Source organism: Corvus hawaiiensis, chromosome 4 (genome assembly GCF_020740725.1).
Source record: "Corvus hawaiiensis isolate bCorHaw1 chromosome 4, bCorHaw1.pri.cur, whole genome shotgun sequence".
In the NCBI taxonomy this organism is placed as follows: domain Eukaryota; kingdom Metazoa; phylum Chordata; class Aves; order Passeriformes; family Corvidae; genus Corvus; species Corvus hawaiiensis.
Genome location: NC_063216.1, coordinates 74378613 through 74405247, shown reverse-complemented (window position 1 = coordinate 74405247; position 26635 = coordinate 74378613). Strand labels below are relative to the sequence as shown.

At 41.2% G+C, this 26635-nt stretch overlaps 1 protein-coding gene across 14 annotated transcripts in view; it reads left to right on the top strand.

Annotated features, from left to right (window-relative positions):
* Positions 1-26635, top strand: part of CELF2 (CUGBP Elav-like family member 2) — a 551223-nt gene that overhangs the window by 454015 nt on the left and 70573 nt on the right. For all 14 annotated transcript variants that reach the window (XM_048302013.1, XM_048302008.1, XM_048302003.1 and 11 more), the window contains 2 exons: positions 17780-17828; positions 26452-26586. In XM_048302013.1, coding sequence (XP_048157970.1) covers positions 17780-17828; positions 26452-26586 — 184 coding nt within the window. The remainder of the gene's footprint in view (positions 1-17779; positions 17829-26451; positions 26587-26635) is intronic.

Sequence of the window (26635 nt, the reverse complement as noted above, 5' to 3'; positions counted from 1 at the left end):
TTTGCCAGATGTTGTCAAGGGAAACATTTTTAATTTTTACATTGTAAGAATCACTACTGGTTTTATTAAACTTTTTTGACATCATAGGGAAACAGGACTGGCTTAGAGGGAACTTTGCCCAAAGGTTGTGTACTAGCTGTAAGGAAACCTCAAAGTCCATTTAGGTGTGTAGAATAGGAAAAAAAATGAACTTTGAAGAGGAACTTGGGCTGTTCTTCTCTTTTGGTGCCCATTCACAGTAGGGTCAGTTCTACCCTACACCAGGCTGGCAATCACTGGCATGATGCCAGTCTGCTCTGGGGCTTCCCTCGTCCCTTTGGGCCAGCTCAGGTAAAACACATTTGTTCATGCTCAGTGCCACAGTGGTGGTATGGTCAAGGAAGCGCCACAGACCGTCTGGGGACCTGAGGCTTGAGGGTCAACGTGGGAGAGAAATCTCAGGGCTGTGCAGAATTGGCTTAGCAGGTTATTTAACCTTTAGAATAATCTGGTTCAAAATGCAGGCACCCATGATGACTTACTATGAAACCTCATTCACTTGCTGATAAAATACCATTTGTCCAACAAGAAGCAAAAAAACCCAAATATATTTCTGGTTCTCACTTAACATCATGAGCCCCTTTCTGATGACTATGCTGGCACTCTCCTTTATGGAGCAGTTTTTTAATATCCAGTTCCCTTCTCTGTTTTAAGCCTTATGGTTTGTCAGTACGATATGAACATTATGTAAAAATTACCTGTAATAAAAAGGTAATCATCCAATATGACTTGAATAATAGCCTGAATATGATATATCAGTGACTCTGAGAGATTTTGACAAACAGAAAGGGAATTCAAAGAGCAATTAACTTAGTTAAGGCTTTGCAGTGATTGATTTATGATGACAAATTAAACTAATTCAGTACCCATATAGTATGGCCAAATGCTGTTTAATGAAGGATCCAAAGAGTATAGAACTGCTTAAATGATAAAAATAACCAGATGGGAAAGAGGAGAATTCCCAGAGAGCATCTGTTCCTAGGAAGGGAGCTATAATACACTGAATGATGTTGAGAAAGTGAATCTGGCCCATTCCTTCCTTTAAAATACTGTGCAAATAAACCCACTTAATGATACACTTTGCCCAGCTCAGAAAAAATGGGGGGGGGGGGGCGCAGGCGGGGTTATTCAAAAACACCACTTCTACCCCTGCTCTTTCCCCTCAAAAAAAAAATGTTGCACTGACTCCACCACTTCAGTCAAAATCAATATTTGCACTACGTTCAGGTACCTTAGTAGAAAAGTTGGGTTTGGACCTACCATTGCTGCGAAACACAGAATGGATCACCAGCCTTGGATTTATAAAATGGAAAAAAAGTGACTTAGAAACCCAGTGAAATCTCTGTAAGTAGCTGAATTTGGAGCTTAGTGGGAGAATGTGGATGTTGTGCAGGCATAGGGAGAAGAGAATATTGACCAAGTGAAAATAGCTTCTCTAAATTGAGCAAAACATTTAGTTCATAATTACATTGTCCCTTTTTCTCATCGAAGGATGGAAGGTCAAATTCACCATCACCAAATTCACAGCCTCATCATTAGGGTAACTTTCTGGCATGCAGGGAGAATGCAGTTCATATCCTCTGTGCCTTGTATATTGAAAGGATTTAGCTTAGATCGACCTAACAGAGCGTTCACCACTGGACTTAGTTAAGATTAGGGGTCACTGTTTCTCCTCTTGAAGCTGCTCCAGCTGTATGAAAGTGTCAAATTCTTGTGGGAGTGAGAGAAAGCAAGGAACAGCACTTGGTTGCCTGCTACTGAGGGCAGTGACTCAAGTACTGTGATATCTGGAAATGAGTCCATGCTCTGGTAAGTATTTTATTCTTTGGAAAAGCGTCAAAGATTTGGAAGAGACTCTTCAAGAACAGGGAAGTGCAGGAAGATTCATTGCTGAGGCGCTGAGAGAAGATGGCTAAACCTCGACCTGCCTTACTCAGGGGAGTGATGTCCCTATGGTGTGTCAGGAGGGTGCAGAGCTGCACAGGGCATGGGCATCAGTGAGGTGGTTTAGATCCTAAACATCCATATCAGGTTGTTGCTTTTCCTGCTGGGAAGCAAGAGCACATTGGCCCAGCTGCAAAAGCAGTTAGATACACTCTAGCTTTTTTAGAGAACTCTGGGAGTAGTTCAGGAATTTTTTTTTTTTTTTTTTTGCACAGCTTTGCAGTATAATAATATTGGGTTGGAAAGTAAGTAATGCATAATAGTGGCTTGACCTCAGAAAAATTCACTAATGTGAAGCCCATCCCCTAAAGGCCAAACGGTTCTGGCATGTGTCACTGGGAGACCTCTGGTTTCCATAACTCTGACCAGTTGAGGTCATCACTTTGCAAAATCCCTCCAGATTTTTTTGTCCAACTTAGAACATCTTACTCAGTGAGGGTGGAGGATCAGTTCACAGGATATCACTTTTAAGCTGGGTACCCAAAAATCACTGCCTTGGAGAACTCTTTGCTGTGCACTTCAGAACGGAAATCTCTGAAGAAAATCGAGAGGCCATCACTGGAGTACTCCACGGTATTGCAGAGCTCACCAAGATTTAGGTGGGGTGCTTAGCTAAGGATAATAGCCCAGGCACTCTCTTAAACAGCTATTTATCCTCCTGCTGGTGTTAGCTGTTTTCTGTTATCTGGAACAGAAAGTACAGGTGCTTCAGTCAGCCTCATTAGCACCACAACACGAGCTATTAAAATTGTCTTCATAATGAAAAACTAGTTCAGGGAGCCTTCCTAGCTGTCTGTCTATTCCTACAATAGTGAAATTAGAAAGGCAGATCATAAACAGTGTTGCAGGCATCAGGAAGCAACATCATTAGAGGTGCCCTTGGATGCCATATACCTGCCTTGATAGCAATGTTTGGCACCCGTGGATCTGAGTTATGTTATGACTGAGGAGCCTGGGCCTCATGGCATGTTTATAACAGAGAGACTGTTTGTTCAGCATCCTCCTGCCATTATGTCCCACCCTGTGAGCTGTGCTGCTTCCTTCAAACACCTCTGCTCTGAGGCTCATTGCTGTTGAAGAGATGTAATGCTGGCTCATCGTGTGTTTGCACTCCTGTGGTGGTGCAGGAAGCTGAGGTAGCCCCAGCCTACTTTCCCCCATCTCAGTTGGGTAATGAACCACACTGGGCAGGTGCACCGTGCTGCTGAATAGGACAGGGTACATGGTAAGAGAGGAAAAGTTCTGTCTTCTCTGTGGTACTCAAAAACCCCCTAATACTACAAAAACCAGGTGAAAGTGGGTGCTCTGATTGAGTCTCCTGCTCTAATAACACACTTTGGACAATCATATTCTGCCTAATTAAAAACACTCTTTGCAGACCTAGAGAGATAATTGATTTTTTGCTCATTCTCTGGAAGAAATTATCATCTTCATTAGCTTAGTTGGAAGAGCCACTTCTTTGTCTGCTCTTCCCCTGTGGTGTGCAGAGAAATCCTTCCTCCTCTTGCCAGCAGGGTCACTGGGGCTGGTAGAAATACTCGGGGATTCATTTGGGTGCAAGCACCAATCTAGGGTAGAGACATATTAATGTGATTGTCTTGGTAGACATCCAAAACCTTTAGAGATGCTCAAATGGGCTGTGAATTCCCACCCTGGAAAGTCATGGAAGGCACATAGTTGCAGAGCTTATATTTTAGGCTGTCAGTGTGTGGAGCAAGTGATCAGCACCCTGTAAAGCAGAGAGCAAATACAATTATTGATACGACACAGAGGAATGGGTTTAAACTGAAAGAAAGTAGGTTTAGATTAGACATTAAGAAGAAATTCTTTACTGTGAGGGTGGCGGGGCTCTGGCACAGGTTACCCAGAGAAGTTGTAGATGCCCCATCCCTGAAAGTGTTCAAAGCCAAGTTGAACAAAGCTTGGAGCAACCTGGGATAGTGGAAAGTGCCCATGGCAGGGTACTTTGAAACTAGATGGTCCTTAAGGTCATCTCCAACCCAAACCTTTGTATGATTCTACAATTAAAGTGTCAAATACCTTTTAATAGGTAACAGAGGGGGAAAAGCTAATATTTGTCTCACTTTTGGAATGGCCCATCTTTTTCCCTTCAGCTTAGCTGACATCAGTAATGGCTTTGCTACCGGACAGTAGCCTGACTATCTGCAGGAGCAGAGGGAAACAGTCATTGAAAAAGATGCCACCATAACTCCACTTATTAGCAAAAACCTGTATCTACTGCCTTGTGCCAGGGAAGTTAAAAAAGCAAAAACTGCAAAAGAAAAAAAAAATTGCATTGAGCTAAACAGAGTCTTAAGCAGTGGTAAACAAAATGTAGCTTCCTTTGTGGTTGATTTTTATCCAGCTGCAGCCAAATATCAAAGCGATATCAAAGGAAAGCTACCCGTTAATTAATTCAGACTGACTTCACAAAGCAAGCTGGAGCTTTTGCTGATATCTGATTCTGACAACTTCCTAATCTTCACAAGTTGTCATTAAGAGTGGCATTAAAGCAGTCTGCAGTCAATCCCAGCTCTTGCCCCATTGTAACTCAGACGGGGCGGGGGGGTGGGTATGCAAGCAGGGCTTAGAGTAAGGAACTTGCTTCTTTGCAAATGGAATTTGCAATGTATCAGGGCATCTCATTAATACACTGCCTCAATCATTCACCCTAGGAATGCTCACCCATTCCCACTTGCAACTGTTACAAGTTACAGTGAGTGGAAATTTTCTCTTCTGAAGGAGAAACAATGGGAGAAAGCAGAGAAAGAAACTGAAAAAGAAGCTCATGTCTGAAAGGAATAATTAGAAGTCTGTAATGGTCTCTAAGAAAGTATGAATAGAGGCTTATCACTGATTTCAAGATAGAGAACATAGGATTGTGGGTTGAAGAAAGTAAGATTGTGGAAAATAAGACGCTAATCGGAGGATAAGATTAGTTTTAAACTAAGAACTTTGAGCAACCCGGTGTAGTGGAAGGTCACCCTGCCTGTGGCAGGGATGTTGGAATGAGAAGAGCTTTAAGGTCTCTTCCAACCCACACCATTCTATGATCCTATGAACTGAAAATCTGGTACCTCCACAAGTGAAGTGCGCAAGAATACAATACTCAATGTTCCTTACCACTGCCAGCATCTCTCAGAGGGATTGCAGCCTTGTGCAGAGATGTGAGGGATGTGGTACCTTTATATTTCCATTCAGCTGTGAATGGCTCAAATGATTGAAGGGAGTTTGTTTTCTAGACCATCACTTGAGCAAGTATCCACCAGACAGCAACTAATATTACTTTGTGGCAAATTCCTGACAATACCTTAGAGGAAAATGTGTTGTGTTATTATGCAGTATATTCATTTCAAATATTGCAGAGAATACAGAGAAGGATAAGTGCTGTTGTGGGAGCACCTCACCCAGAATCCACAGCAGCATCCATGAAGATGGTGCATTTATTTCCTCCAGGGCCAAGTATTGCCCAAATGCCAGTGACAAATGGGAATTATTTTTGGTTGTACACAGAACCAAGGGTTTACCATCATAAGAGGTGAAGTAAAGCTTAGATCAAGTATCAAGAAAAAATACCCAGTATCAGTTCAATTAGAATAATCGTCTAAAAGAAACAAAGTTCAATCCCAGTCCTTGCGGGTGTTTGGGGTAGGAAAGTATTAGAAAATATGGGATAGGCAGTAATCCTGTGTTGGCATTAAGTCATTCAAGATGAGCTGCTGGATTTTTTCATCTCTGATTTCTCCGACTGCTAAGAAGTGAAAGAAATTGCTATGCTGGGTAAATATAGACTCCTCCTATTTGTACAAAAGTATATGATTAACCAAAAAGAAAGATCTTGCTAAGTAAGAGCTACAGTCTGTCTAAATGCTGTGCTTATACACTTGTGTCTGGAGGGCTCTGGGGGTTGCTCAGGCAGGTGTGTCCCTTGCCTCTTGTGACCCTGTTCATTTTGCAAAGAATGACATGGATTTATCCCACTTTAAAAGTGGCCTGAAAGCTGACAACCCTCGTTGTCTGCTACTTGTCTTCCTCCCTGTTGACACAAAATCCAAAAATAGAGGGTGTGATATGGGGAAAATTTCTTTTCTGCACCCATTCCTCCTCCCCTGTGCTTTCCTTGCCCTCTGCTAGCTTCACTGACTCTGCAACAGCCCTCAGGCTGCATTAGCTTCTCTCAGAAAAAGCAGCATATGCCAAGAAACCAGGAGTTCAAGACTTCCCAGTAGCTCTAAATGCTACCTTTGGAGCAGGTAGGATGAATGATGTAAGAGCTTTTAGCTCAGTTGATTTTATCAGAGGACCTTCCTGATAGTTCTCCGTGGCCTCCAGCTGTTCCACCTGAAGCCATCTCTGCAAAGAGATTTCTTTGACCTTTAGGCAAGTTGCACATAAAGATGTTACTCACGGGGCACAGCACAGAGAAAATTTCTAATTGAGTACAGTAGCAGTAAAGAATAAGTAAGAGAAGACAACTTTTCACATACTGACGTTTATAGTCACTAAATGAAGCATGTTGTTGCTTTTTTTCAAGAGAATCAAGGGCCCCAGTCTCTGGACCCAAGCATTAAGATTCATGCTTGGGGTCAGATGCTGGTTTAGAGCTTTGTAGATGGGTGGAGGCAGGTTGATTTTGGCCTTACTCTTCCTAGCACTGTCCCTTTTACTAATGAAATCTTAATCACAGCTCGATCCAAACACCACAGCCAGCTGGAACTGACTCATTCTTCAAAAATATATGTTTCTGCTAATGTTGTCCATTTATTTTTTGTTTGTTTAACTTTCGAAACACCTATTGGCAGAAATATTCAAATGCATTGGAATTCCTAAAGATTAGCATTATAAATATATGCTGCATGTTTAGTTTGAATGCAAACCACTTTCCTTATCCCAAAGAAAGCACTGGCAGAGTACATTAGCTACAGAGATGCTAAAAAATTAAAGAGAATGAGTTCATACGACGGGTGGTTAAAAATAACATGGTTGCTCAACGTGACTCTTACTGGTGTTTGTAACTGTATGTATACACAACTAGACATTCATATTTTCATGTGGACAGTGTGGGTTTGTGTGTTCTTGCGGCTGGAGACTTGTGGCAGTATCCTTCTGTTTTCAAAGATGGATTAAATATTGAGCTATCTTTTTCATTCTCTCTCCACAGCCAGATTATTTCGCCATTGCAAACTATTGGCATAACACTGAGAGCTTTTATTTGGATGCTGATATTGGATAGTCGTGGAAAATTCCTGTAACTTCAGCTCATGGAGAGCTTAAATGGAATTTATGAGCCATATCCTCATTTGGCGTAAAATATTATGGCTCTGCTGGTACAACAATAAAACTGTACTACTTAGCCCAGCTGATCTCAGTCAGGAGAGTAGGATTTTTGATGTCTTCATTTAAAACCTGTTTTCTACCTGAATGCTTTGGCTATTCCCTGCAATATTTAGAGGCATGCCTGTTGACAAGTAGTTTGGGGCTCATGTCTGACCTTTGAAGAAATCTGGATTGGTCTGTGTTTGGTAACAGGGAGGAATTTAACTGCCTGTCTGCCTTCTGGAGAGGAGGGAATTGTGAATCGAGACATGTATTCCAGACTCAGAACATCTCCGTACCTTTGCTAAGTGAAAAGTGAAAACAGCAGTGGCCCCACATCATCAGTGCCAACTTTTTCTATATATTGTACCCTTTTTCTCTAATTTAAAAGGTAGAATTTCAATAGATTTTATAATTTTGATGCTTTGGGGGCTTATTTTAGACTTGCCTCAATCACACTTTTTAGGTATAAGAGGTTCTTGCTGGTACATTGTAATGCAAATAGGAGAGCTTTCCAACAGGACTTAAAAAAAGCTTTACATGAAAAAAAAATCCCATAGCCTAGAATTTGAGTTTTGTACCAAATAATACTCTAGTTTCTGTCAGACGAGGAGCCTAAGAGCATTGTTGGATCAAGGTGACCTTCCATGCTGCAGAAAGAGTCAGGCAGAAGATCCACTTAGCAAATGAACAGAAAAGTCTGTGATGTGAAACTAGGGGAGTGGCTGAGGCTGATTTCTCTTATTGAATGAAAGCAAAAAATTTAGAAGATAAGTGTAGATGAGATAACACTGTGAAAGAAACAGAGGATCACCTGACTATGGTTTCTTGTCTTTCTGAAATGTTGCTGTTGCTAGTCATTCCTTTTAAAGGGTTATCTCCTGAATTCCAGCTTGGCAAAGGTAGAGGATATTGATGAGCATAATCACATGGTGTTTTCCCAGAGCATAGTTCACAGAGGAGAACAAGCAAGCACAGAACAGCATAAGTCTTAAAATAAAACTCCTGCAAAATAACCATTTGATATCCTGGGTGCTTTGGCCTCCTTCAGAACCGAGTTTACGTTTTGCATTACAAAAGCCATTGCATGTTTTTAAAAACCTTTAATTTAAACTAAATGTCTTCACAATCATTGGTAGCCTGAAAGAAAATTTCTTTTATTTTTGGTTGGGACTGTGTTTTTGGGAAAGAGGAAGGATAGGGCAGAGGATTGCTTTGTTTTCTTAACAAGGTACCAAAAATTATCCTAGAAGTTGATGTGGAATCAGAGGGATTTATGTAGAAAGGGAGGGGTTTCCTGTGGATCAGGCTTGAACATTAGCACCCTAAAATGGTGACCACAGACTGAGTTACTTGAATATTTTCATTGGGCAGCAGGAAAGGTCTTTTTTTAAAATGGGGACTTCATCTTGAGCCTTCACAGATTCTGAGAAGGGCAAAATTCCCTGAATACGCCCTCAGGAGTCAGTGCTCCCTAAGCAGGGAATCTGGCTTTTTCTGGGAGGAATGTGAAATCTCCCTTTGCAAATCACTCAAGCAAGAACAAGCCTCTGCTTTGCTGCCTTGCCCTTTTGAGATGGTTGAGGGACCTCTCTTTTATTCCCATGTGAAGACTTTACGTAGAAGATGACTTAATAGGTAGCATGTTTTGGCTTTGCTCTGGCTCTGTTTTCCAAATACTAATACGGGAGAGGGGGGATGTTCTTAGATTTGAAGGGAAAGTACTCCCTTTAAAGGCTCAGTCTCCTGTTGACTTCTGGAAACAAACACCCAACTGGGGAGATGGAAGAAAGTACATCTTCAGAACACTTGAGTCATGTCCAGTGGGACACTGACTGGAAGGCTTGTGTCATGCTGGGAATTGAGTCCTGGCATCTTAGGTCATGCTGGGCAAATCCACCCAATGCAGCACAAGGCTACATTAGTTATTAGCTGACATCCCAAAGCCACAACAGCTTGGCTGGCATTTGGTTCCTCCAGCAGTCCTGGATCACTGCTTCAGGTTCTTATGTTACCTCTCAAGTAGGGTATCTAAGGAGTAGTATTGTAAAAAAACCCTGCCTGTGTAGAGTACACCCGCTAATTTGTGTCTTACCTATACCTGATGATAAAATGACAAGATTTTGGCTTGATAAACTTGGCTTCAGTTGTGGAATAACTCCAGATGCATCCCATGGAGCCTCTATGCCTTTATCCCATCTTCCTTTCTGCTGAAAGGGAGAGCAGCAGTGAGTACCTTGCAGTGGTGTTAGGACAGGAATCAATTAGAGCGTGAGGAGCTTGGGCTCTGATGCAGTGCGGACAGCTTGGCTCCCTCCCTTCGGATCGTCCTTCCGGGCCATGCAGCGCTTCCCTGCGTGGCACTGGGCAAGCCGCCGCCTCACTGCGCTTCACTTTCTGCTCACAAACCTGGGCAGCGATTTTTGCCCCTCGCAATTAGCTCGAACGGGTGTTAAAACCCAGTCAATTAATGTCACGGAGAGACTTCTGTTATCTCTCTGCCCCACCCCATTGACATGCAAACTTCAATTGCCAAAATGTCAACAGAAGTTATTGCTGCTGCCGATGAGATGGATAACTCTTGCTGTTAAAATAATATCTGATGTTTTGCTCAGATGTCTAATGGGTTTGCTTTTTAAGCATGGATGATGCAAATTATCCCCAAGGCATTATTCCCAACAATTTACAGAATCCCACTTAATGTCTATTTTTAGGATTGAATAGGTTCTGTAAAGGCTCATTTGTTTGAAGAAAAGATAGTTAATAACTTTGCTTTCCATGTGATTTTGAAGAGACAATTTTTGGCCACACCTCCCCTTCTTTATCTCCACTCCGTTTGGCTCGCCTGTGTCCTGGAGTTGTTGCCATTAGTGTGGGAGGTAAGAAATTAAGGAATTAAATAAATGGAGGAGAACTGCTGAAAGAGCAACAGTAGTTATTTGTTCACTAGGAAGTGAAGTTGTCAATTCTAAGATATCCAGCTTTTTAATTTCTATATCAGGGTACAACTTTTAAAAGAGACTGAGTGCTACAGCCTAATTAGCAAGTGTACAGGACGAACAGCAGGATGTGGGGGTGACTGTGGAAGGGATCACTAGATGAATTATTATTACTATTATTATTACTATTATTGTTTTTATTATTTTTTATTATTATTTTAAAGCACAGCATTGTTTGTAGTCTCTGTAACTAATGTTTAATTTAACTTGAATTTAAACTACAGAGTGTAGTGGATTGCAAATGACTGAGTTGGAAAGCTTCCAAAAGCCATTGAATTTCAGTGGGTTTAGTGTTCTCTGGTAAAACAATGTGTTTTAAGCAAGCTATATGCTTGTTTCTGTGTTCTAAATAGAAAATAATGATGTTATGCATTACCGCATGAACTATATTTGGCACCCACCAGTAATATTCATTTTCTCTTGCTTCTCTCTCTTCCTCCTTCCCTCCCTCCCTCCCTCTCCCTCTCTCTCTCACTCCAGAAAAAGCATGTATATATGTCTGACAGTAATCTAGGAGGCCAAGCAACAGATCACATTCTTCTACTACTAAAATTGTATTAATGCCTAACACAGCTTAAATCCCTTAAATTGGGATTTATGAAAGGATGACAGCAAACAATCTTCTAGCTGTGCCATTGCTCAGGCAGTTACAGCAACTGCTTTACATTTATTTGTGAGACTCTAAGTGATGAATGCACATTTGTCCTCCTTTTACCCGTGAAAAAACGAAGGTGAATGACTTCAACCAATGCTGGAAATCCAAAACTCTGCCTGTGCTGGTGAAGCAACAGGAGCATGGTGTAGGTTGGCACTTTCCTGCCTGGTGTGTGGGCATATCTGGGGGAAGAACATGCGCTAGACACTATTCCCACTGGGCAGTATGGACATGGACATCCTGTTTCAAGTGGAAGGAGAAGTATAGCTGTGTAAATGCAACCTGTGCCACGCCACTTCTTTTGAGAGCCAGAGAGCTGTCCTTTGCCTCTTTTATTCACTAGTATTTATTTGGCCTTGGAGATTATCCCCAGTTCCCAGAGAAGTTCCCAAAGCACTAGCCAGATATTGACTGCGTAATTCAAGTTAGTTTGACCCTAGAGAAGTCATTCTAAACAGTTCTTTTCAATAGGAAAATACACCTCTTTCACTTCTGGGAAACTTGTATTACTTGTGAGTCACAGGGGTTTAAAAAGCAAAACCAGTTGGCAATGAAATGATGTGAGAAATGAGTGTTCAGGAGCTCTTCTGATAGATCCTATGGAAAAATGGGGTGCTAAAAGCTGAAATGAGAGGCTTGGAGGGGGTGTGTAGAGGTATCTGCACATAGTAGTCTAGAAAAACAGTGGTCTCTGAAGACACTGAAAATCATTTAATTCTCTGGTTCTTATGAAGTATTTTCTCTTCTTCCCCCAATCTTCTGGTAGGTCAATACATTCCCTCCTGACTTCCAGATTCAGTAAAGGTTCTCAGGAATCTGGTTGGTGTTGTTTTTTCCTTGGATTGCTGGTCAAATTAAACTCCACTCACTAATTGGATGAAGAGCTGGGAGAAAGCATTGAATTCATTTCCAGACCAGAGTTAGGCAAAGAGCATAATTTTTTTCCCACTGTTTTTCATGCTGGTACCTCTTTAGGTGCTTTTCTTCTGATCTCTTTGCCTGTCTCTGCTGCTCCTTAATATTTCCTTCGTCTTTGGTTTTTCTGTTGATTCCAAAAAGTCTCTGAATTTATAATCCTTCCCCCAAAAAGAATATTAGGGTTTAATTAAAGTCTAATGTCTCTTCTTCTGTCTCCAACATTCTCTCTTGACATTTTACAATTCTGAGATGTAGAAAATATGAAATAAATCCCCTTTGGCTTCAGCAATGATTAATGCTAGCAAGAAGCAAGTCCCAAAGTGCTAGAAATGACAAGATACATGCAAGCTGTCATAATTTAATCCTATTGCTTTTTGTTTGGTTTGGATATTACCCAAGTAACCCATGTTCTTCAAATTTACCCTTTGCTTGGGGGAAGGTTTAGCTCCATTTTGTGTGGTGTTTCTCTGCAATGTGGTCTGTGAGGGTGACAGGTAATGGACAAACTGAGCTGGGTCATGGCTAGAAACTTATTGCCAGGACAGGTGACAGGGAAGGGAGGAAGGGGACAGGTCTAAAAAAGGGCTGAGAGCTCTAGAAATCTGCTGATGGCTTTAAAGGATTATAGAAAGATGATGACAGGACAGGAATGGTAAGGAGTGAGGAGCCATGGATAACATTCTCCACACACAATCCCTCAACTCTGATGGTGAAAAGTCACATTCTGCTTAACTTTAGAGGACTGTCAGGAGGTGGTCTTTGACTGCCATACTGAGCTTGGTGAAGGTGGGGGCAGGTTTGTGTGCATTCAGAGTCCTTTCTTGTGGAGTGGTTTTCCTTCCTCAGGGCACGAGGAATGACAGGAGCAAGGCATGTGCATCCACAGTGGCAGGAATGGAGAATAAAAGCTGCTAATGGATGTAGTAATCACGTATGAAGGTACTTTTGCAATGGACCATAAAAAAAAGATTTTTCATAGTCTGGGTGGCAAGAGTTTCAGAGGTGCTGAGGGTATCCAAATGTCACAGACTCAACACAGCTGCAGCAAAATGAGCCCATCGTCTCCTTCATCTCCAGTGAAAGGCATCTCCTGCTTTTAATCACCAAAGTCCTATGTAAGACTGACATACTCACGTTTAGCAGAATACCTCTTACTAAAGTAGCCAATACAGACCATTTAGAGTGCCAAATGCCTCCTCCTACAAACCTTGCTTCCCTCAGAGAAATTGCTGCTCGCAGGAAGTCTTTAGTCTACCCAGAATATCTGAATGCCCGTTTCTCTTCTGAAAATTGGTGGAAAGCAGGTGCCCAAAAGCCTTTCCAGCAAATACATTGAAAACTCGGAAATGTGATTTAAGCACTTGCTGTTGATGCAGTGGTATCTTGGAGTGTGCCAATCCCATGCTCATCCATGCCTGGAGACCATTCTTTTCCATTCACCCCTGGCACCTCAGGCTTAAGATTACACCTGATTTGAAGCATCCCCTGACTAAACAAAACAAACCATGAGCTGATCGCCTCGTGCAATGTGCAACCACACAATAGTAATCACAGCTAATGACTCTGCTAAATGCTAGACTGCACACACCTCCTTGTTTGGTGTTTGTTTTGTATACAGAAGGTAACATCGACTGAATAACGAGGATGCCAAGTTACAGATGGGGTTGTGGAATCGTATTTGACAGCCGATTAGAGTAATCTGACAGAAATGATGACTTAATCACCACGACAGACTCCAAATTCCCAGATAGAATTCCACCCAGGTTAATCTAATTTCCTTGCAATATTTTTGCCAGAAATAGACTCTTAGCCGGCTTGTTTTCTCCCATGCAGATGTCACATGGCTTTGACAAGAATGTAAATAGGTACTGTTATTATTGTTGAAAAGATGACTTTGAGGCTCTAAAGCTGGAGAGGTTTCATGCCTTTGAGATGCATTGGGTTGCTTTGCTGTGGTTTTTTTCTCTAATGAAGTTATGTTTACATACAGCAAGATGTACTCAAGAAAAAGGGGGAAAAAGATGTAACTATTCAATTGTAATTCTAGGCCATGGTGTGGTCCTGCTGCTGCCCTGGACATAGCCAGCAGACAGATTCTCATTAATTTCAGGGGGATTTTCAGGGTTGCATGTTTGACAACTGTTTCTTTGCCTTTTTGGTTCCCATGGACTGCCTCAGCACCCCTGCTTGGGATGCATCCAAGGAGAGGCAGTGATGTGCTTGACCCGGGGCTTTGGGTGGCCTCTGTGACAGTGCAGGCAGCAGTGAAGCCCCCCACTTTGCTTCCAGCACTGCCACAAGGCACTGGAAACCCTGGGCAACAGGCATTTGCCTGCTCTCAGTTGTAAAACAGTGGCATGGTGTGTTTTGACACCGACGGACAGAGAGCGCCTGTAGGAAAGGCAGGTTGTGCCCTGCTTGCTGCACAAGTGTGTTCAGTAGAACTCTGTAATATTGATGAGGAGAGGTTGTTCCTTACAGCCCGGACTCCAGCCTGGGTTTGATATCCCCATGCACTGTGCTTGCCAGGGGAAGCTGCCCACGCTTAGACAGAACTTGCCTGAGAGCTGTGTTGTTCTCTTTTACTGTGTGTTCTGAGCACAGGATGATGTTCAAGTCTATAAATTACTTGCTGAGGTTATTTTTCTTATTCTTGCCTCTTTATTAATTGTAAGTGTGCATTCATAAATACTGTGTTTTCATAAGCAAAGATTCCTCCAAGAAAAGAAGAAAATTTTTCTTGTTGTTCTGCGTGACAACATGACATACTGAGAAATCACTTACCTTGAGATCCATAAGTGATGTATAGCTACAATAACAGCTTTCTGATAAGACAGGAAATCCTTCATTTCGGTAGATGACATGATTCTAGTCAGTGGCATCTAATTTGAAACAGTTTTATATCATCTATAATCTTTTGGAGGGCCTGGGAAAGCACAGCTATTTTATTATTTTATAGCCTGCAGTTATACGAGGAAGATACAAAATGCACAGATTATTTTCTCTTTTGCTTATTGTAGAGTGAAAGGATAGTACCTATTTAGCTTTTGTCTCTGCCCCTTTAATTTTCTTATTCACTGCACACTTCTTTGAGAGCCATTCTTTTCTTCTCTTTTCTCTTTTCTTTTCTTTTCTTTTCTTCTCTTCACCTACTTTTAAATATTTTATGGGTAGAGAGCTTATAATATGTATTGTCACGGCAGCTGTCTCTAGAGGTCAGCAATGAGTTTAATAATGAGATGCGAACCAGTGACTCTGTAAAACCCATTTCAGGTTATAAATGGCATGTTTTATTGAATCTAGTGTTAAAGGTTGTTAACGTATCAATTGGTGATGGTCAGGGTTAAACAAGCTTCAACATGAGCCCTCTCATGTTAGGAAACTGTCACTAAGGTATTTTTCCACTTTCCTCTTCACTGAAGCCAGGTTTGTGTATCACGTCCATTTTTCTGGTGGTGTTCTGCAGTTTAAACTCTCCAGGCCAGAGCTGGATCTTTTATTAGTTTTGCACTGATTTAATTTTAAGCGCAATGGCATCACTCCCAAATTCAGCTTGATGGTGTGAAGAGAATTTGGACCATGAGTTTTTAGCAGGAACTTTTGAAATCAAGTCAAAACCCAGTGGAAGCATCATGTGAAATCTTGCCTTTTACTTCGTGAGTGTACCAGATTACTGAGTTAATGAACTTGGGGTAATTATGTGTAACAGAAGAGGATGATTTTGGATATGCAGTGAATGTGCTTGTCAGGTAACTGATCTTTGTGTTGTGACCATGGGCTGCAAAACTAACTTCTTCACATGAATTTGGCCTAAAGTTGGCTTCTCTGGTTCAGGCAGTTTGAAAAGGGAGAGGTTTTTAACATTGTTAGAATAGCCTTTATTCAAAATATCTCCTCTTAGGGGCATAAAAATGCAGCTGTAAAGAGCAATAGATCCTCTGCCTACAAAAGGCCTGAATTTGGGTTGGGTTTTTCTCATATATTCTGCATATTCCTGAATTTTCAATACTTGCCTTTCTTTCCTCTATTTTCTTACCACTCCATTGCTCCTCAGAGACATCAGTAACCTGCAATGGCCTTGTGGAACAAGTTACACCGTTTTTCTTCTTTCAGTTTGTGCTTGCTGAGTGGAAATGCTGCCTCACATTCCCATGAATTTTAAGTCTCCTGCAGTGCCCAGTGTATTGTTGATGTCAGGAAAAATCTTAAGCACTAAAGAAGACAGAGAACAATAGAAGTTCCCTTTTTTCTATAAAACTGATTGAATAAGAGTGGTGGCAGACAAGTGCTGGGCTATTAAAGTCCATTTAGGAAACGAATGATTCAAAGAGAACAGAATTGTTAAAACTGAAGCAAATTTATGCATCCCAGCAACCACATCTACCTTGTGGCTTTGTCTTTCTCGAGGACACGGGGAGTTGTGCAAGCAACACAGGGAATACGTTGATTTGTAAGGCCAGGGAGCGTTCTGGACAGAAACAATCACAGCAATATTTTATATTTTCTAAAGAATCCAGCAACTTTTTCCCTGGTGGTTAAGTTATTTCACCAAAAGTAATGCAGATGTGGGTTTCTGTGCAGCTTTGAAAGCACATTTGATATGAGGGCATGGATGTTCTCTCCTGCTCAGCTGTTTTTGTTTCCCAGAATTTGTCATAACAGTCTTTTATTAAAAAAATGGAATTGCCTCTGACATTTTCAGGCAATACTCAGCTGCACTGTGTTGAAAAATGATACAAAAGTAGAAAGAGCATACATTTTTTCACCTGTTCACATGAATTGGTAAGGAATTGTTGAGGAGAGAAAAGGCAGTGGCTCTGCTGCTGCCGGAAGGTTTGTGCAGTCAAATCCCAGCAACTATGCAGAGCCCACGAAAGAAAATAAAAATGGGGAGATTTTTGCAAGCTTAAACGTCTCCTACATTGAATCTCAATGTGAGTTCAGTTCTAGAGGCTTTTGAGAAGCTGCAATAAAATTTCTCTGAACATACCACAGTGGCCACAGGGCTGGCTATCACCAATGTCCTGTGGAAAACTCACACACTCTGATCATGAGGGAGCCCAACTGTTGTGGTGTTATTATTCCTGAGAGAACAAAAAGACCATTTGTAGAAATTTTATTGGAGCTATCAACAGTTCAGTGTTGAATTATTTAGTAGAGAATGCTGAGGACACACCAGACCGAGTGTGCCAAGGTGGAATGTTCAGCATGGGAAGCTGCACACAGGGGTTGGTTTCCTTTGCAGTAAGAGGGACATGAATGGAGGAAGAGGTTGAAAAGGAAAGAGGATTTGGAGTTTTTATGGAAGCCGGAATTGTTACGTGTTTTGGTGGAAGCTTTATGAATGAATGTATAACGTTGTCTAAAACAAAAAGATCAGATACTAAATAATTATAGGAAGCTATTTTAGGAATCAAGACCTCTTCTTCTTTAGTCCTGGAAGAATCAGCACAGTTTTTTAATTACAAGCAAAGTTCATTTGTCAAACTCAACTCCTCTGAGTATGTTTGAAATGCTTGCTAGTTCTTAAATTACTTGAAAATTCCATCTTGGTTTTGGCAGTGGTTGAGCTCAAGGAAAAAAAGTTGGTAAAACAGAAACCAAGCATGCCATAAACTAATGAGGGCTGTAACTTCAGAGGTCTTCTGAAACTAGATACAGCAAATTAAAGATTTATATGAGTCCTATGGGCCCAATGAACTTTTTTTTTTTAATCTTCCTCATTATAAAATACTCCTTTACCATTTTATTTTTTCTTATAAGCGTATAATACAGTGTTATTTTGAATTTATATAATTTCAACATGTTTAATATTAAATTGTCTCTTTTTAGCCCTTCATTAAAAACATGACTCTTGATTTTTTATAATTATCCAACCTGCCTTACTCTCTCTCATTTTTGTTTTTAGATGCATCATCCTATTCAGATGAAACCCGCAGATAGTGAAAAGTCAAATGGTATGTGTTTAATTTATTTTTACTTAATTGTGTCTCTCTCTAAACTAAAGTAAGCACAACATTGTGAGAGTTATTGATTTACTTCTTTTGTGGTGAAAATGATAGGCAGTTTCCCTACACCTGACATGTTGGGAAGGTGTTGAGCTGCTCTGAACTCCCTATTATCTTCTGCTTTAAAGAAGGAAGGAAACGTCCTCAAAAAAGGTCTTCCTTGTACCTGCTGTACATCATGACTCACCTCACTGCATACATCCTTCCCTTGGGTTCTCCTAACAGTGAGCTAATGTGGGAGCACCTGAGATCGATAAGATGGAGATAAAATGTCAATGCTGAAAATTAAAAATAAACAAAAAGGCATACCTGTGTTAAGAAAGTATGTAAGCACATGATCAGCCTTAAACATTTGCCAAAACTACATTTTTATAGAATGATGCCATTCTGAGTCTGAGCCAAATTTAGGTTTTAATCATATGCTTCATTATGAGCTGGGAAACCCACTTTGGAGCTCTCTGTATACTTATTCCTCAAAACGATTGAAAAATGAATGCTATAAAGACAGTAATATCCACTTGGAATACTAGGGTACTGCTTAAGTGGATGTATATGACATGCAAAATAGATGGCAGGCTAAGTCTATTAAACATGCCAGGTTTATATATTCAGGGAAATAAGATAATCGAATGGTAGCGCAACTTGGCAGCGTGTGATTCTTTAAAAATATATACGTGTATATTTTGTCCCTTGATTTGTTCCTGTAATTTTCTAAAATATATGTTAAAGATATCATCTGCCTTCTTAGATTGCAAGAGCTTCATTTTCCCATAAGGCCCACATAATCAGAGCTGGTTCCTCCAACAGGCATCTTTGCACCTCATTAATTAGTAATCAGGGCAGAAGCCGTGCACTTAGAGATCTACATACCTGCAAATGTAAATTATGATTGGGCTCTAAATCTCTCCACAAGGCTTTTTTAAGGCTTCTTTTTTTGCTAATTGTAGTGCATCCCTTTTTCAGGCTTCTCCAAGGATTATGAAGTTTGGAAGGAAATTAAAACTTCACATTATGCTAGGTTTCCCAATATGATAACTTTCCAAACAAAAGTGGCCATGAGCACAGGAAATATGAGCTGTTACCCATTTGTACAGGAGGGGGTGTTCTCTCTCTCAGGTTGGAGTCATAGAATCATTGAATATTCTGAGTTGGAGAGGATGGATATCTGTCCACAATGATTTTCAAAGTCTGATTCCTGGCGCTGCACAGGACAATCCCAAAAATCCCACCACGTACTTAAGAGCATTGTCGAAATGCTCCTTGTGCTCTGTCAGCCTTGGTGCTGTGACCACTGCTCTGGGGAGCCTGTTCTAGTGCCCAGATACCCTCTGAGTGAAGAGCATTTTCCCAGAGTTTTAGCAGTAATTTCTTGCTGTCTTTGAGCGCTCAGAATAGAAGCCAAGGCACCTGGATGGGCAGAAGGACTGAACTTTTCAGGCCCCACTGCAGTCAAGAAGAACGTTGCTTTTGGAATCCAAATTCCAGTCCCTCATATTTAGTGCTAGCAGTGGGCACAATTATCCCTTAGGCACAGGAACACCGGCCTGAACCCTCTGAACTAAGTATGGCCTCTACGGGTTCTTCTTTCAAAGACAAATTTCACCTCAATTTCCTTGGCAAATTAGAAAAATAAGAGGCAATGGGCCAAAATTGACTCCCAGTGAGTTACTTCTTCATTGCCTGAAGTGTTTCTTTCTAAAGGAGATTGAACATATTGGAAAAACACTGTGGGGAATTGTGCAAATTCTGTCTTTCTCTGCAAGTAGCACCTGCTTGGAAAGCAGGGTAGGTTGGCTCCTGGCTGCTGCTGTTAGTCTGGGGTTATCTGCATGAAACTCCTGCCTGCACTGTGGGAATACTCTCTTATTTTCTGGCATCTATTCCAAGCATGAAAATCATGAGGGATTGGGGTTTTTTTCCTTTTTTTTTTCCTTGCCATTCTTTGTATTTTTGAGGAAAACAAATTGTCAGTTCAGGGGTTCCAGGTGTCAAATTAAACATTTTTTAAAATTTAGACTCCTGAAGTGTGTGGGGACTTTTGATAGGCATGTTCAAGGGGTTGTGAACTATTTTTTTTTTTTAATTGACTGGAGAAACAGAAGGCAAAATAATACCACAATGATGGTAATAATGGTACAGCTCCTCAGAAAGGCAGGGCGTAGGCATGGGGTTCGTGGAGTGGATGACTGCTTTCCAGCAGCTTGGAGATCAAGAAGGAGAAAAAACAGCAGCGTGGGGGATGTGGAGGTTTGTTTGGCACATGTTTCCCATCTGCTCCAGGCTATCCATCTGAGGAGGTATATTATCCATGCCAACAGCAAATTGTAAACTGTACCTCTTCAACCAGATTGGTAAGTTCAAAGGGGAAAAGAAAGAAGACATGCCAAGGCATCTTGGTTTTCATGATCCCTGGTGGTTGAGCTTTTGAGGAATACTCGAATCTCTTTGATTTCTGAGTCACAGGAGGATCCCAGTGGATTTTATAGGTAAAGTCATGTTTCTCAGTTTACAGAGAGGTTAAAGAAATTTTCTTGGTCAAAAATTTCTTGTGGAAAGATGTGTAGGACAAGTTGGACACTACAATTCTTCTGAGCTTGTACATGTTTGTGAAGGATTGATAGACCTGTTCAGGTTCCATAGGGAGGAAGGAGAGGTCCTCTCATTCAACTCACAGAGGTTTTTAAAGAACAGTATTTGCTGTGTGATAAAATGCCCCCTCCCCATATTGTGTCCCTTGTGCAAAAGGTTTGAATGAGCATCCAAGCCAGAGAGTACCAGGATGAAATGATCCTCCTTTTCCATCACTGTTCCTGCCCTTAGATGTCTACATCATCTGAGATAACTGTCCCTTGGCGCCAAAGGCCAAACTCACCTCATGGAAACTGGGAGATGGGTATGGAAGGGACACCTCCTGCACACATTACTTACCTGCACCAGGTTGCTCAGAGGCCCATTCAACCTGGCTTTGGACACTTCCAGGGATGGGGCTCCACAGCTTCTCTGGGGACCCTGTTCCAGCAGTTCCTTCCCTGCCTACAATGTGTATAAGTCATTTCTCTGCTCATGCAGATGAAGCAAAGCTTGATCTCTTCCACCAAACTTTTAGCAGCTCGAGTTGATGGGGCAAGACTTGCCCTCAGATTTAATTGATTTGTCTACCCAGGAGGATTCTGAAAAGCTTCTTACTGCTGACAAATGTAACATCTCTGAAATATGCAGATGATGAATTTTGTAGTGTGTCCTCGTCTGATCACCCAGTAGGTCTGGTCTGATAACCTTTGTGGAAGTTGTTTTAACCTATCTACAGAGTTTTGGTTGAGGATTTTCTGCCAAAACGCATGGTTTTGACTTTCCACCATTAGTAAATTCATCACTCACAGTATTTATCCTTTTAAGGACATTTTCCCTTTTTCAAACAAAGGGGGTTCCTCCAGTCTAATGCTGAAAAACTTGCAAACACCTGCTTAACTCTAAGTTGTCTGTGGCCATTAACATGCTACAATTTGCAAATGCTTAAATGTGTCTTGGATCTGGATTTGAACACAGTCAAGACTTTCAGGCACATATCCTGCAGACAGTATGCTCTTAAATTGATCAAAGCATCACTGCTTCAGTGAAAATGACAAAATCCTCTATTTTAAAAAAATTTTAAAGTAGGGAGGAGGGTAACTGAGTAATTTATAATTTGTTTTTATTTATTTTATTAGTGGAAAATTTAAAAAATAATTTTGAAATTCTAAGTGGCACAACTTTGCCGATTTGGAGGTAGTAATTAGATGCCATATGTTAGCACTAACACATAGAAAAGTTGATAATTAATGCAGGCAGCTCCAGATTCAGGTGTGACTTTGACAGATTGTATGCAAGGGGTTTTCACAGACTTACAGCTAGGGATGAAAAGTCTGGCTTCACCCCTTCCCTTCTATATGGGAGTGAAAAACCAAAACCAAACCAAAACAAAAAAACCCTCCACACCATTTATACATAATTAGCTATTTATCTATTTTCTTAAAAGAGAAGGCATGTTCTGGGGAGAAAATGCACTCTTTATCTGACTGGACTCCTCAGAAATACAATAAAGAGTTATAATTTTGATATTTCAGAATTTTGGAGATTTAGAAGAGTGAAAAGAAAAGTTTGTTGGATCTTCAGGGAGATTTCCCATTATTATTACAGGGTTTAATTCTTTTGTGGCATTCAGAAAATAATCTCTATTCCTTTATTCTCCTGGCTTAGCCTGCAAGAAATGCTCATTACTGAAGCAAACTGAGTAAAGCTAAAAAATTAGACCCTTCAGGATGTTATTCTGCACATTGGATGTAATGCTGTCAGAAGACAGGAAGTTCAGTTTGAAAAGTTCCCCCCCCAGCAGAGACAAACTTAATCTCAGATAACCTTTGATGGCTAACGCAGAGTTCTAGGTTCAAACATGATGCCCAGACACACATGCCAGTGATGGCAGAGCTAGCCTTGACAGGGTTACAAGAGCAACTCATTTTAAAACAGGTATCTGCACTTCATCACTCAGGGTCCCTGCATTCTGGCAAACCCCACCCCAAATCCAGCAGGCTTAGCACTGGATGTGTCACTCAAACTGCCCTGGCAGCACAGCCCACCTGCATTTGTAATGTGTTAGGATGGATTAAAGGTGAACCCCATCATGTGTTAATCAAGAAACTGTGCAGTTTCATGCCATCCTTCCTATAAATAGAATTTCAGGCCTTGTTTACTGTGACCTTCTGCCTGCTTCTGCTCCATTAAGGAGGGGCACTCAGCCACCCCATCCTACCTGCTACTTCCAAACTGTTGTATCTACTTCATTCCCACAGAGTGGTGCAAAAAAGTCAGAAAGTTCAACTAATCCCATGAGTGAGGTTCAGAAATAATGATATCAAACACACACCAAAAAAGTTTTGATTTTTCTGGATTTTGGCTTGTTGAAACCTGCCCCAAGGGTGGGAGAGAGTAATCAAGCAGCAGTGAAATGCTTATGAGATATGTGCACACAAGTGCTGGCCCATGCACACTGTTACCCTTCTCCCATCCTTCTTCTTTGCCTGCTCTTGTTGCCCAAAGCACTTGCAGCTCCCAAGCTTTGTCCGGTCCCTCAGAGCTCATTTATTCCTTCTGTCCCTGCAGCTGGAGCTCAGGACATCTAGGTGTTATCATGATGCCCAAGATCTGGGAGTTGGATGGAAGGTAACAGCGTCTGTCAGTCTACTCAGTCAATGTAAAAAATCTGTAATCTTCTGTCAGTAGCAGGGGAGAGACTGCCCTGACAAAGGCATCCACCTTGCTGGGAGAGGTGAGATCCGTCACTCTTTGGAGGAGCTGATCTCTTGGCATTGCCAACAGCCAGTTGAGCTGACACTAAAACTGTAGGTCACTGAAGTTAGGCCAGATGGGTTTAGGCTGCCATCCTTTCTCTAAGCAGCAGCATCTGTCCCAGTCTCAGTGCTTTGCTGGGTCACATGTATTTAATGCTGGGCTCCTCATTTTGCAGTCCGTGGGAGAAACCCAACACGCACAGGAAAATCCTCAGGCTTGGCAGATCCAAAGGGAAGTTTGCTGACATCTAAATACATTTGACCAACACTTCTTGTACTCTGTTGTCTGTTTGATTCTCAAACCTTGCCTGTGTGGCAGGTAAGAATTCATTTTAGAAAGAAAGAAGTGGCTGACCAAAAATGCAGAAATAAATCCTGAAAATCAGTCTTAGTGAGGTGGAAAAGTATTCTGTTCTCTGTGTGGGAATATATTGTTAAAAACTCTTTCAGCCTAATAATATCAGATGTTCTATCAGATGGAGTGAAAACATGGCATTTTGATCTTGACAATTGTCACTTTAAATGTTTTTTATGCTGGGCCCCTAGCCAGAAAAAGAATAGCAATTTTCTTAAGCTTCAACACTGATCAGCACTGACTAATGGCACTGAATGCAAAGCACGTCATCGTATCAATATGTTTTCTGTACTCTGAGCATTCTTCATGACATCTGCATTTTTAAGATGTACAGTACACAGGAGCTGGATGTTTAATTTACTATAAAATCACCCTCAAGCTGCAAACCTGCAAATCATGTTAGTTAAATGGCATATTTATAGGTTTACTAGCGAAACCGAAGGAGGCCGGTGGGGAGTTTGTCGCCTGCTACTTTTTGGAAAAATAAAACAAAGCCTTCTGTTTGCATCTCATTTCTTTTGAGTGTCCATGTGAATCTCTTTGGTTTGAGGCTTTGTCCTGGCACCGAAGCAGGACCCAAGGGGCCTCCTGTGGCAGGCATTTGTCCAACTTAGCCAACAGCTATTTTTAAAAGAAGGTTGGAACCTAGTCACCCTTAGGGTAGACCTGCACACTGTATTTCAAGCCTAAGATCAACCCAGATTTAAACTGGCTGGTACTAGCTGACACAGAGACACAAAATGAGAGGTTTGTAACACAGAGCAGAAGGCAATTCTTGGAAATGTGCTTGGCACCAAGGCTTCACCCAGCCTGACCTCAGTCTGTGGTGTGGAGAAATCCAGACCTGGCAGCCCAGCTGGGTCCCTTGTCTCAAAACTTTTCATGCACCATGGCCACAGTCTGTGGCTGTTGTCGTGGGGACAGGATGGCCAGGGAACTTCCTCAAAAAGATTGCTCAAGGCAATACAGGAATTGTCTGCAGCTAAGTTACAGGCATCCTTTCACCAGCAGAAGTGGCTGCCTGCACTCCTCTTGTAGCTGTGAGCAAGGCAACTCAGCTTTCCCACCCTTAAAATATTAATTAGTAGCATCAAGGTCAGCTATATATTATGAATCAGATGTAAAATTCCATATATATTTATATATATTTATGTATATATAAATATCCCAATTTGTAGGTCTTATTTGCAATCATGCATTTTCAGCTCCTGATCTGTATATAACTGGCTCATCCCATGCATTCATCATTTCTTAACCCTTTCTGAAGGGTTCACCTGCATGTGGAACCTCAAAATAAAGTGTAAATGAAAATGTTCAGTCTTGAGGAATCTCTGCTGAGGAAAACATCTTCCCCTGGGTGTTAAATTCACACCAATTTTCTTGCAAGCTTGTAGAGTGAGACGCTGGGATTGAAGGGGCTGGTCTCTGTTTTGGGTTCTGAAAAATGCATGGGTTTGGTGCTTGCTTGTATAAAAGCTACCAATACTTTTTAAAGTCAGCGATTTAAGGAGAAAATTACTTCAAACGCTTCTCATGATCAATAAACATGAACCTCTTCTTGTTATTCTTGAAATTATTAAATGCACTGGAAGTGTTGAAATATAACACAAATAAAATCCTAGGAAAAAATGGACGCAGTTCCTTCTTCCTCAGCTGCAATTTATTCCATTTGACAAACTCATACTAATACAGGAGACAGAGTTAGAGAGCAAGGGAGGATTCTTTTTTTTTTTTTTTGTAAGCCCAGAAATGAAAATACTTCATTACAAAAATAATTTGCACAATAATAGAAATAAGTAAGTGCAGTGCAGACTCTCTGGAGTAAAGCTTTCCTTCCTTCTTTGCTTCCCCACAAACCCTGACAGTCTGCTCATTAACAGGGAATTGGATTTACATGCCATTTCCAAAGAAGAAAGCACTGGCGTATGTACTGTATAATAAGCACTTAGATTTTTGGTTTAATATAGATGGGTCAGTGCATTAACATTTTTAAGTCTTTCCAGAGTGAATTAAGTTTTGATGACCTCTTTCATTTTGACAAGAGTCCTCAGCTTTAGACCTGTAAATTTGAGTTTGATTAATAGGACTGTGTGCATCCTGCTGCAGCAGTCCAGCTTGTGCTTTTGTTGGTGACAGTACAAGCAGGAAATATTCTACCAATAATTCAGGTAAAGAACCTTTTTCATCTTTTTTTTTTTTTTTTTTTTTGCAAACTCAGCATCATCACTCATCCAAGGGTGTTCAAGTGATGTCCTGGAATATGCCTTGTGTCCTCCTGAAGGGGAGAGGGCTGTGGCACTGAAAAAATCAGCAGAAAAATTTAACGCATTCTTTTTCCAGAGCAGTCATTACACATCTGCCTTTCCAGTGCCGTGCATTAAGTTGGCTGAAATTGAAAGCTCAGATAGGAGCTGCTCTCAAAACATTTCTCAGGAATATTTTTCATTAGCTTGTATCATTACGTGCACAATCCCTTCTTCACCCTCACCCCATCATGATTTCTTTCACACATGAGGGGGTGAGGGAATTTATCTGAATTAGAATCTATGCAAAGATATCTTTAAAAGTGTCCTTAACAGAAGATACTTTTCTTTTAGAAGCCATGTAGCAGAGGTGTATGCAGAGTGACTAAGACAGCCAATTAATATGTTATATAAACAGTGAGCACCACTAGAAAAAGGAGAGAGAGAAAGAGAGAAAAACGAGATATTTGGGGTGGGGGAGGGAGGGGGAGAGGGAGGTTGTAAGTATAAAGTGTTTGCCTTAGGACTTGTCTTCAGTTACAGAGCCAGACTCACATGACTGGAGCTTGGTTTGATGTGGTAATGAAGCATTGATCACAGGAAAAAGATGAAATGGCCTTTGCTCATTCATTATTTTTATCTTCTAGCTGTGGAAGACAGAAAATTGTTCATAGGAATGGTTTCGAAGAAGTGTAATGAGAATGATATCAGGGTGATGTTTTCTCCGTTCGGCCAGATAGAAGAATGCCGAATCCTTCGGGGACCAGATGGGCTGAGCCGAGGTGAGTGTGCAGTCTGTAAAGTCTCTTTTCTTAAGTGCTAATTGGGAGC